At 41.6% G+C, this 12,406-nt stretch overlaps 1 protein-coding gene across 7 annotated transcripts in view; it reads left to right on the forward strand.

The window, feature by feature from the left end:
- Positions 1-12,406, forward strand: part of PHACTR1 (phosphatase and actin regulator 1) — a 467,204-nt gene that overhangs the window by 345,389 nt on the left and 109,409 nt on the right. For all 7 annotated transcript variants that reach the window (XM_019543373.1, XM_019543365.1, XM_019543388.1 and 4 more), the window contains one exon: positions 10,854-10,934. In XM_019543373.1, the coding sequence (XP_019398918.1) occupies positions 10,854-10,934 (81 nt within the window). The remainder of the gene's footprint in view (positions 1-10,853; positions 10,935-12,406) is intronic.

Below are 12,406 nucleotides of genomic sequence, written 5' to 3' on the forward strand. Positions count from 1 at the left end.
CCACCTTGTGCTGGATGGTGAATTTAATAGCTATGGTTTTTTCTAAAGTTGTATACTTATCTCTTTCCCCCTTTAATAAACCCTGTTTTAGTTAACATTTGCTTGTGAGTGGGGGAGTTTGTTCACAGTGGAATACCCAGTTAAAATTGATTTTCCCAGGTTTCTGGGTGGAGGCTCAAGCCAGATTTAGGAAGCAGTGTTAAACTTCTAAATTTGAACCTGGCCTTTGTTACTGCTATCCAAGTCTTGGCAAAAGGTTTACATTTACATTATGTAAAATGTAAGTCAGTCAAAAAGTTATGTTGTCAGTAAAATATTGTAGTCTGCAGTAAAAAAAAATATATTTTCTTGGGTTGGCAACCCTGGCTATAAGGCTTAACCCTATGCTCTCAAAGGTATGAATACAAGTTATGTTAAGATATATCTTATAAGTTTGTCTCTGTTGTATAATACAGACCACAGAATTTCACTTACTCATTTCTGTGGTGCAGGGAATTAATCTTTTCTACTCTCAGGTAAATGACCCCTGATTTGGCACAATTTTGCCATTTCTATAGGTCCAACAAATTAAAAACACATTTTGTATGTTCCCATACACATTTCTCAATGATTTATTCATATTTTACGGTACTGAATTGTGGCAACACAACCTTTGATAAAGATTTGTAAGAATTTTCTCCTTTACGGGCCCCACATAAAAATAATGATATCACATTTCATAGTTAATGTGTGTCACACACAGAGATGATATTTTTAAACAGTGATGTGTGTGAATCATATCTTGTAAAAAGTGGTATTGCCCTAAATCCATGGATGAGACTAGTCAGCCAAAAACTTTTGTATGAAATTTTAAACTTGGTTCAGTTTTACCCAAAGATTCATAAGTCTTTGAAACACTCTTCCCTTCCCCTAAGTTTGGACAGAGAATCATAGGTTTAATTTGTAACCAGACAAAACTCAGTATATATTTTCAGATCTAAACAAGGCAATATTCACCTATTTTGGCTGTACTGCACTTTGACTTTCAAGTAGATTCAAACCCCAGACTCAAAGAAAAAAACTCATAGATGTCACTGAAACAAGCCAAAAATTAGTTGAGCCTTTTGTAAAAGGGAAACCAGAATAGTTTTCTCTTCTAATTACTTCCATGAAACTGGGACCCTTTCAAGGCTTGGAAAAATAGGCAACTGCCTTATCAAGTACAAAGTTAGAAAAGGCACCAAACAAACAAAAAAAAGACCCCAACCCCCAAAACCCCCCACATTTGCAAAGGTGGAGCATCTATCATTCACCAGCAGAGTGGTTTTTGTTTTCTTTTAATTAGAAAATTGGCAATGCTGTGGATTTTCTGTTGAACAACAGCAGGTGAAAGGTGATACTTTCTACCTAGATCCATCCATTTATGCTTTATTGTTAGAAGCTCCTAGATTAGCTTGTATTTATGTACAAGCATCCTCAGCTCAAATGGTTTCTACCAGTGACAGTATAAATCAGCAGTCAACAATTTATTGAGATTAGATTAGAGCAAAGAGAGTAGATCTAGGCCATGATCCAATCTGATGCTCATTCTTTGTTCCACATTTTACTCATGGCTCACCAGCCTCCTCCAGCTGCTCTAGCTCTGTCCAAAGGGCTGTTTCTCACCCTTGTTACAATTTCTGGTCACTGTAGTGGCTATATTAGCCACTTCAAATTCTCATTCCCCGTGCTTGTTAGCAGACAAGAGAGCAGCCCTCTGCCAGGACAACTGAAGTAGCCAGAGGGAAGGATGGCCTGTGGCACTGGATGTGTTGGAAGCTGCAGCCTGCCATTAATTAAAGGTTGTCAACCCATGGTGTAAAACATTGTGGTTGAAACCAAAAGTAAAAGTGACAATCTTTTGTGAAAATGGTAGCATCTGTCTGAAGCTGAATATCAAGCTAAAAAAGAAAAGTCAAAGGAGAAATCATCAATGGAAAGCAATGTCAAGCACTTTTAAGATTTCTGGGATCAACTGTTTTCCCATTTAATGGCTACATTGGAATTTTCTTGTGAAGGTTTTTCCAACTAAAATACCTGCATTCCTGCTTCTGAAAATAGCCATCTAAGAAACAAAGATTTAATTTCTTCTGATAGTTCCAGTATGTCTGAAAGAAGAGAACAAGAACCAAAAATAGAACACTTAATTAAAGCCAGAAATGAACTGTTAATGAATCCAGAAAAGAACAATAAAATCAATTGGTTTCTCTTATGCTTTGGATACTTCCACAGAGTCTCTTGAAAAAATGGTTTTACAACTTGCAGAGCACCACAAGTATTTCATGTGACATCCCTGCAGCTGGTTGCAAGGCTTAGGAGTGAGAGCGCAGCTGCGGGCGGTTAGAAGTGACAGTCTGCCTGCTCAGCCATGGGCAAGCTGCCAGCAATCAGTGCCTGGCCTGGAGGAAGTTAAAAGCTCCCAGGAAGTGGAGCTGAGGGAGGAGAGTGGTGCAAAAAAGGCAGAATCCTCTCTCTGGGTCCGAAGAAGGACCATTGCTATGAGTTAACCCTTTGTTGACTGTATGTTTGCTTGCTCAATATTGAAGATGTGTCCTATGGAGCAAGGCTGCCCAGGCACAATGAAAGTTTAGTGAGAACCCGCTATAATCTCCCAAACACTAAAGAAGCTCTTCAAAATATTGCAATAGCAGTGCACTTTTTAAAGAAAGTATTGAAAAATAAGCACCCTGGTGAAGGGATATGCTGCATGCCCTGGATCTCTGCATTGAACATCAAGCTCTTAGTAGGGTGCTGACATTTGGAATGCACCCAAAGCAACATTAGAGTTTTTATGCAAAAATTAACTTTTGTGCTTTTTCCCAGACTCAGGATTCTGTTAACCTTGTATACCTGCCTGAGGTGAAGAATGCAGGTTTTCAAAACTCACTTAAGACTTCTTGTGTTTGACAGCAGTTCAGTTGCAGTTGAGGAGGATGGCTCTAAATTTAATTTCTAATGAAAACCAAATTGTGGAGAGCATTGATCTGGAAGATGCTGTTCACAAGTTCACATGTATTAAAGAAAGAAGTGAAATTCACTAAAGATGAAATTCACTGCTAGTCCCAAATCTTTGTGAAGAAAGGTTTTAATCGTTTGTTTGTATGGTTGATTTTTACGTTTTTCACCTTGTTCCATACTTGTATTATCATCAATCAGTGACATCAATCAGTTTAACTTGCCTTTACTGAGTAGTTAGAAAGTTAACAAGAAAGAGCAGCAAAAAAGTATTCTTGCCTGTCCTTAAAATATAGAGATGGTAGCTCTGAAATCAGATGAGTTACCAGTTACCTTCTAAGACTCTCTGTCTGGGTGAAAATTAGAATTAGAATTAGAATGATAAAGGAGGATCTATGTAAATGTCACATGATACTCCCATGAAAGGAATCAGTAAGCTGTATATCTTTACACCATGGAGACAGATTCTCTGGTATTTACTTTGTGAAATGACTCCAGCTCTGGAATAATTGAAAAGCAAAATGAATATTAATTCCAGACATAGATTACAAAATGGAAATTTTTTGCCAGGAGCTCTGTTGTTGTAACAATTTTAATTGACCATAATACCAATGAAAATTAGTGGCCTTAAAAAGGACATGTTCATGCTATAAGGACCCCGGTGTTTTTTGAGAGAGAGACCAGAGGTACAATCTAACAGCAAGCTTAGGACACATTTAAGTAGGTCGAATAGCTTATTAGATGTGAATGTCAGGTGGGGAGGAAAGAGTTGAACTAGTTTGTTTGGTCTTTCGAGTGGTAAAAGAAGCAGCAGCAGTACATCATATTCTGTAAAGGGTGGGATCTTCTTTTGGACATGTTGGGGAAGCTCTCACTTCCTGCAAAGGTGACAAGCTTGGTGTCTGAAGGGTGGGTAGGAGAGATAATGATAAGCTGACATGTCCTCACTGCATAAATGTCTCTGGCTGTTTAACAGAGCAGCATATGCACTTGCACACATAGGCTTCATGCTTCACCTTCTCAACTGAAGGGACAGTCTGTGATCACAGAGGTCAGGCATAAACATTACACTTTTACCAGTATATGTGATTAGAAACTGGTCTATACCCATAACAGAATGGAAGTGTGGCACACAAAACCAGTCTATACCCATAAAAGAACAGAAGTTTGATGCACATAGACTGCTTTAAAAATGGCAGAACCAAGTCTAAGATTTGCCCCCCACCAAAGTGTGAATGTGTGTTCTGTTCACTACTGATCTAAGCTATGCCACTGCTTACAGAAAACCATGTAACTTAGATCGATTCCACTTCAGGCTTTTTGAATGTTTGTACCTAGCCTGACTTTACAGAGCACCAGAGTTTTATTCAGGGAACAAAGGCATAACAGCAGTATGCTTCAAGGACAACAATTCTCAACCTTTTGGCCTCATAGGCCAGATGAGTGGACAGGGTCAGTTCACAGACCAAGCACCACAGATCAAGTGCCGTAGGCCAGGACTGGGCTCTAGGGCTGGGAACCACGCCTTCCCTGCCCTGTGCTCTGGGAGCAGACCATAGGGACCTAGCACAGCCCCCTCCTGCTGAGATTGGTCCTTGGGAGCCTAGCACTGCCCCTCCTGTCCCAGCACACAGGGTTGGGTCCTGGGGCCTGCCTCCACTGCCTCTTGAGCCCTGTGAACATTGGGATTGTCATTGGACTTAGCACCACCCCTGCAGCTCCGCGCACTGGAATCAGGTGCCCTGATCTAGCACACAGGGCCCCATGAGTCCGACAATTAGGCTGTGGGGAAGCACTGTCACCACTCTCCCACTGTCAAATTTCCAATCCCATAGGGAGCCCCATGGGCCAGATGACACAGGGCCATGGGCTGCGTCTGACCCACAGGCCGGGGGTTGAGCACCCCTGCTCTAGGATGAAGGAACAAGAAATTCTTATGAGCTTGTCTGAACTGTACTGCTGGCCTAACTGCAGCATTCACAGAGTAAACTCCACCAACTGAAATGGTTTATTTTAAAACTATTCATTTGTTTAATTAGCAGTTTTTAAACTTAACTAGTTCCCATAGATAGAGGTTGACATAAATTCCTCTCCTCCTGGAAAAAGAACAAAAGGACAAAACAGTCTAATTAAACATATCACTAATGAAAATCTCAATGGAAGAACTACATTTTTAGTTAAATTTAATCATATTTATTTTCTGCACCCACGAATCTACAAGTTTTCCTGAACTGAAGGTTAATTCAACGATTTTTTTTGTTCCTTTTGTTGGATGAGTCCTTTCTGAGTGCTTAGTGAAACAAGTTTATGGCATCAACTTCTTTGGGAAAAAATCGTTGGCAAAAGAAGTTGCAATCCTTGTCACAATAAAACAGAGCTGTGTATTCAGTTCACGTTTCATGCTAATAGTTTGTGAGTTTTACATGCAGACTTCCAGATAGGCCACTGTGATTGTTTAACCTCAGTTCAACAGCTGAATCACAACATGTGCACATAAATATACTGGATATGTTTGGAGAGAAGAGTCCTAAGAAAGAAAAACGTAAGTTTTAGTACTATCAACTACTGCTGTTATTCATTGTTGTCCTTAAATGAACAGCCCAGCCAGTCCTTTCTTTATCACTGGTTCACCAAGGGAGATGCTTCCCTTGTAGCAATCAAATCATTATAAGCAGACACAGGAAGAATTTTTTAAAGAGAAAAGTTCTCATTTTAGCTCAAGCTTTGAACAGAATTTTTTTTTTAATCTTCTGGTAAGGTAGCTGTCACAGGTAGAGCTGTGTTAGAGCTTTCTGCACAGATGATCATCCAAAGTGACCCCAGAAAGTTCTACATAATTTAGACCTAAAAATAGTTATTAGATGAGTCTGTGGTTTTTCAGTACTTCCTGTCTTGCTAGTGAGCAAGATATAACTAATCCATAATGACTGCCATATCCACCTTTCAGAAATACTGACTTCACTTCATGAAATTAACACAATCTTTACTAGAGCATTTTTTCCTTAAAAGTCAGTAAATGTTGAAAAATGTAGATTTGGAGAAACTGAAGCTATTTGTGATTCCAAGCCTAATCTGGTGGATTTTTTTCACCCCAAATGCTGGGAGGACAGAATAAAATACTCAAAATTGTCTAATTTTGATATTTTACTAAATTGAGTGTTTAATTTCAGTAATGCCAAAAAGGTTCTATTTCAACATATAGACACAAATTTTTGGCCTTTTTTTTTAAAAAACCCAAAAGTTAAATAACTCAAGAATGAAATGAAATGTTTAATTTTCAGTTGAAAGAAAGAAAATGGCATTTTTTTTGTCATTTACAAAACTGTTTAGACTTTTTATGAAAAGCTTTGAAAAAAAACAGTGTAAATTTGTTTCTGGTTTTGGCTTGCTATTAAGGGCTAATGACACTGAAGGTCAGCTAAGTATGTTCAAGATGATATGGTCGTTAGGGCTGTGCGAAACAGCACCATTTCGTTTTGACTTCCATTTCACCATTTCATAAGGACAGTGTTTCATTTTGATATTTTGTTTCATTTCAAAGCACTGTTCCATTTTGTTTCATCAAAACTGTTTTGCTGTTTCGCCCATAGGCTGTAATGGGGAATCACAAAACTTCCTGTAACTTTGTCATTTCTTGCCTGATGCAAATGCAAATTTCTGGGATCGTGGCCCCTGCTTAGGCCACAAAGTCTGTCAAGTTTCAAGGAGATAGGTATAGGGGTTTCTGGGAAACTGCACTTCAAGCTGCTGACAACCAAAACTTGCAACGTGTATGATTTTGTGTATGTGTTAAGGCATGCCTTCACTGGCGCTGGGGCCTGTACACAACACGATAGCGTGCCCCAATGAGGCATCCTTCTCCCCTACAGCCTCAGTCCAGTCCACCACTTTAAATAACAACACATAAGCACTGCAGCACAGTAGCACTAACATCTCAGGCAGCCAAACTGTGACAGACTAGAGCCTTTCTTTCCGTTCCTGCAGGAGCTTCTTCTCCAGCAGCTGCCAGAGAACTCTTCCTGCCAACATCAGCCCTGGGGCTTAGATGTGCCCAGGGCCCTGCCTCCTTCCGGTCAGCTGACCGGGGACAGGTGCTAGGGATGTTGGTCTAAGGACATGGCACTGGCAGACAGGGTTCTTTTGGTCAATCTGGTATCTTTTAGTAGACCAACTGAATACTTGGAGAAATATATCTTAACAAGCTTTCAGGTTGAAAAACCCTTTGTCAGGCTGAGGAAGCACCTGCAGAGGGGGTGTGTGTGTGTGTGTTCCTGGATGGAAGGAATAGTAAAGAAGCCAGAGGCTGGCATGCAATGCAGGCAAGAAAGCCAGTCAGTGAAAATGGAAATGGAGGCATCAAGGAGAGAGGGGCAGGCTGGGGTTGGGGGGAAGGTAGCAGTGCAGGTAAAATTGGAGAGGTACCTGGGGAGTCAGGTGTTTGGCAGGTTGTAATATGTCAGAATTCCACTGTCTATAATGAGTCCATGAGTTTCTGTACCTAGGAGGTTGATGAAGTGCAGTTCATAGGCCTGGCTGCGAAAAGTGGTTTATAAATTCAAACAAGCACTGAACCTTGCTAACCTTATCACCAGAAGCCAACTTCCTACAGCCCAGTATGGAGATACTTTCATGATACATATCTCCATCTGTGGAAACAAAAAGAGGATTTTGGGGGCAAATAAAAAGAGGATTTGGGGGGCAAACAAAAAGAGGACTTTGGGGGAGGAATAAATTGAAAGGAATGAATTAATATAATAATTAAATAAAAGGGTATAGAAAGCAAAAAGTATTGATGAATCCCACTTGCTAGAAACATGCTAGGAAGTAGGAAATGATGGCCTTTGTTGTCTGACGCTGCTGAGCTGCTCACAGCTCAGTAACTGACCCCAAGGCAGAAAGCAGCTCACTTCAAACAATGCTGCTTTTCCATCCCTCCCACAGAGCACTGGGATTGGAAGGGACCTCCGGGAAGGATCACAGTCACTGGCCAGCTACACAGTCAATATGACAGCAGTCCTTTCCCCCTCTTCCCCCTCCCTCTCCTTACTTTCTGTTTCCCTACAAGCAAGCCCAGCTTCGAAACTTTTGAAACATTTCAACTGCCCTTGTTTCGTTTTGAGGCTGTTTTGAAGCCTTTCATTTCATTTCATTTTGATTTCACTGTTTTGAGCTAGAAACAAGTTGAAACAGCATCGAAATGAAACAGCCAGCAAAATTTCACACAAGCCCTAACGATCATGCTGGTATTTCATCATTTAAGGATATTTAAGTGTGCGTTTATATTTTTAATGGTTGTATAGCTTTTGGTAGAGCATTGACTACACAGGAGAGCTGATTTCTTTAGCTTTATTTTTAAGCTAATATTTATTTTAAAAGGACAGAACAACATTTCTTTCCTAAGGGACATATTACCTTTTCTATAAGCAGGATTATCATAGGCCCTAGAGCACAGCACTTCACTACCTCAAAACAAAACACCAAACTACCCATATGTAATAGCAAATAAATTCAACAAGATGCATGTCAATATAAACCTCGCTAGTCCTCCAAGTACACAGTGAACTTAGTGTAACCTGGGCGGTACTCCAAGAGGTACCCCCTCTCCAAATGAAGGGATCAAAGCAGGTGCACAAGTGCTGTGGGAGGTGTAGGGACTCTCCTCCCCCTATAGAGCAGAGCCAGACCACCAATGGGGACTTAACCATATACCTTTTAATACTGGGAACATAAGAGGCATAAATCAGAGGGTATAGTGGACACGACAATGCCCCAAGGGGGCAAGATTCAACAAAGGTTAGACACTTACAGTCATTGACAAAAAACAGGGTTAACAAAATATAAAACACAAACAGCAGAACAAACAATATGGGTTGGTGAAATATAAAAAAACACACAAAATGTCAAGGAAATATAGGGCCTTGGTACCTGGAGAGGGGAACACAATTGCCCCTTTCCACTGCAAGAAGATTTACTTCTTGTTATTTTGCTCCCCCCAAGCCAGCCACCTCAGCTGGGATTTGAACCCAGATCTTCCATGTGGTGAGCAGGAACACTGCCACACAGCCACCACTGGTGGCACTGCTCTAGTCTGCTAGGGATCTTGATCTTCCCAGAGCCCCAGCCTCACATCAAGCTGCCTGGCTTCTGATTGGAGGAGCTGGAAGCAGAGCTGGGAACCCCTCAGGTCACTGCTCAGATCCTTCCTGGAGGCAGGGGGGGAGCCTCTCCTGCTGGCTGCAGCCTCTCGTAGGGGATCCTGGAGCCCAGTGGGGAGCCTCTCCTGCTGGCCACACGCTGCACTGCTGAGGGTCCCACTGCTGCCTGCAGGTCCTGCTCTTTCAGGCTCTTCCCGGGCACTGCTTCTGCCCTGCTGGCTCAGCTCCTGCCGGCTCTGTGAAGCTCCTTCCTTGTCCCTCGCTGGTCTCTCCCCCAAGTCAGCCCACGCTTCCCCTTTTATCCCCCTCCAGGTGACCCAAGGGGCTAATCGGGACACGGGGGGGGGGGGGGTCTCTGGGGCCTGATGGGTGCGGAAAGGGAATCCCAAGTCCTCCAATCATCTTTTGCCCTTTCAAAACCCCTGGGCTAGGTCACTGCCAGCTAGCCCGTCACATCAGAATCATAGAAAAGCAGGGCTAGAAGGGACTTCAAGAGGTCATATAGTTCAGCCCACTGCTCAAGGCAGGATACTCCATGTTTAAACCATCCTAGACCATTTTATTTATCCTATTCTTCAGAAATAACCCTCATACACAGCTACCAGATACTATGATAATATCACAAAGGGCTATATAGTCATGTTTACAGAGGAAATGCCAGGGTGGGGAGTGGGGGAGCATTTTAGAGCCTTGTTCATTTTAAATCTGCTTTGGGCATCCTGAAGTTCATTCCTCCTTGCTCATTTGCTGTGTGCTGCATCTGACAGGGGAGCATATGGCATAAGTAATTTGCCCTTGACAGTCCCTCTTTTTTGGCAAGCTGAGCCTTGTTTTTTGCAGAGCGTACATAGTCTCAACATCCCCTGCATATCACTTGCTGTGCCCCTTGCTCATTCTCTTTCTAGTGCATACCTGAATATATTTACTTTGTGATGTTTTGGTTAATTGGACATTGTCTTAATTAGTGCTAAACTAATCAACCACTAGAATTCTATTCATCTCCTGTGCCTGTGGTCTCCAGGCACCAAATACAATAATTATTTAGTTTTGGGCAAGCTCCTTGACTGGTGTTAATCAGTGAATCTTCCTTGACTTTAAATGGAGTCTCACAGATTTATTTCCGTTTGAGGCCTGGACACAACATTGATGTCCTCTTATGAATGGTGGTCCACATGTCAACTTTTCTGGGGAAGTCATCCTTAGGAAGAAGGTATTATACCAGCCTAAATATCACTTCCTCTGTTGAGGAAATGCCTGTACAAACAAATGTGTCCTATACTGTGCTGTAAGAGCCTGTTCTTTTCTCACTGAAGTTAGTGACAACTCCCATTGACTTCAAAGGTACAGGTCCAGGCCCTGGAGGAGCCAAGGACCAAGCTTATCATACTGTCTGGTCTTGTCTGGCATAGGAAGGCTCCACAGTTTAATGCTATTCAGTTGCTATTTAGAAGCGTATTAATGCTATTTGTCTTTAGGAAAGCAGAAGGAGTATAGGAGTGTATACAGAGGTCTTTCTGGATCAACACGTATCAACAGCCATGTCATGACAGCCAGTAGAAATCTATGGAGTTATAATGGTCCTTCCTTTCAGATACAAATGAGAGTTTTACCATGGATTTCAGTGGGGCAAACAGTATACAGTAAATAAAAACTATAAAGGGCACACAGTCTTTTAAAATTACCTTTATTTTTGTAATTATATCTACCTCTGTCTTTTTGTTGTAGCGTTGGAAAGAAAGATATCAATGAGGCAAAGCAGGGAAGAGCTTATAAAACGAGGCGTTCTGAAGGAAATCTTTGATAAAGGTAAGAAATGCTTGTGTGCATGGCACCAAGTTGGCAATATGCAAAGTCTTATGGCTTGTTCCTGCATTGCTTGAACACCAGTAAATTCAAGGGTGTTAATTCCTGAATAATAGGGATATAAGTGAATTCAGAATCAGACCTTCAGATTTCTGTTTATATTTTACTTAAATCTGCCATATTGTCTAAGTAACTGTTTACAATTATCTAGTAGGTAAAATTAAACAAAAGCATACAGTAGTTGAAGCAGGAGCCTAATAGTTATTCTTTAGAGAATAAGACTTCCTGACTGAAGCCACATTTCTGCTCTTCATACCATTATTCTGATGAAGGCAATGAGGGATTAACTATTAAGGGAAAGGGAATCAGTTAAATTGCTTTGTTTTCCTTGGTTTCTGGAGGGCACTGCCGGTCCCCATGTAAGAGTTGAAGATCTATAACATTTATGGTTTTCTGTCTTGGATACCATGGGGGTGGGTTTTGTCATGACTATTATTTGCTCTCAGTGATAACACCATTCTTTTATGTCATTCCAGCTTAACAGGGTAACAAAAATATGCCATCTACTGCATTCTAAATTCAGCTTCAGTTTATTCCATCATGTCCCCTGTGAATGCACAAAGGTTATGATGTGCCATGTACTTTACTTTCACTTCAATGAGACTTCAGTATTTGCTTAAATGTTTTGCTAAATTTAGGTTTAATGGCATGTCTCTGTGGAGCAAGGCATCAGTGTGCAGAGATACACAGGATAGCGCTGCATGTTCTAGCTCTAAAACCAGAAGCAGCAGCCACATTAACACAGCACTGTACCAGGGCTAAGTTAGTTCTGCAGAAGTAGAGCTTACTAGCCCGGGCATAGGACTATGCTAGCACGCTGTACTGGTTCTATGTCTACAAACAAGCATTACATTTTTCCTGGGACAAACCATTTTATCCAGGGAACAAGGTTCAAATTACAGGGGAGCTCGGGGGGGCTGAGCCCTCCCCAGTAAGAAACAAGAGCTCCCCCATAAGAGACGAAAGCCGCTCTGACCCACTGCTCCACACTTCAGACAGTGGCAGTGACTTCTTCCAGGTGCCACCACCGCAGACCCCCACAAGAGTCAGAATGTAATTCGAACCCTGCCTGAGACCAAGTGCAATCATTCAGATGCCCATGTCTGTTGTCCTGGGATAAATCCTAAAAGGATTCATAGGACAAGATATACCAACAGGTTATCCTGGGGCATTGCAAAATATAGCTGAACAGTTATCCTGGGATTGCATTGTGGAAGAATAAATCTCTCTGCCTGCCTAGCTCACAGATATAGGGCTACAGACTAAAACCCCCTACTCTGGTTACAAACTGGGTGCTGAATGCACTTGCATCTCTCCTATATAGCTCTGAACTCTCACCTAAGGGTGCTGACGTTTTTTAAACTAACCAACCAGCATCAGCCATGGTCTGAAAATACTGGTTTGTGGTTGGGTCC

The sequence above is a fragment of the Crocodylus porosus genome, unplaced genomic scaffold, assembly GCF_001723895.1.
Source record: "Crocodylus porosus isolate Cpor-Errol unplaced genomic scaffold, CroPor_comp1, whole genome shotgun sequence".
NCBI classification, from domain to species: Eukaryota; Metazoa; Chordata; order Crocodylia; family Crocodylidae; genus Crocodylus; species Crocodylus porosus.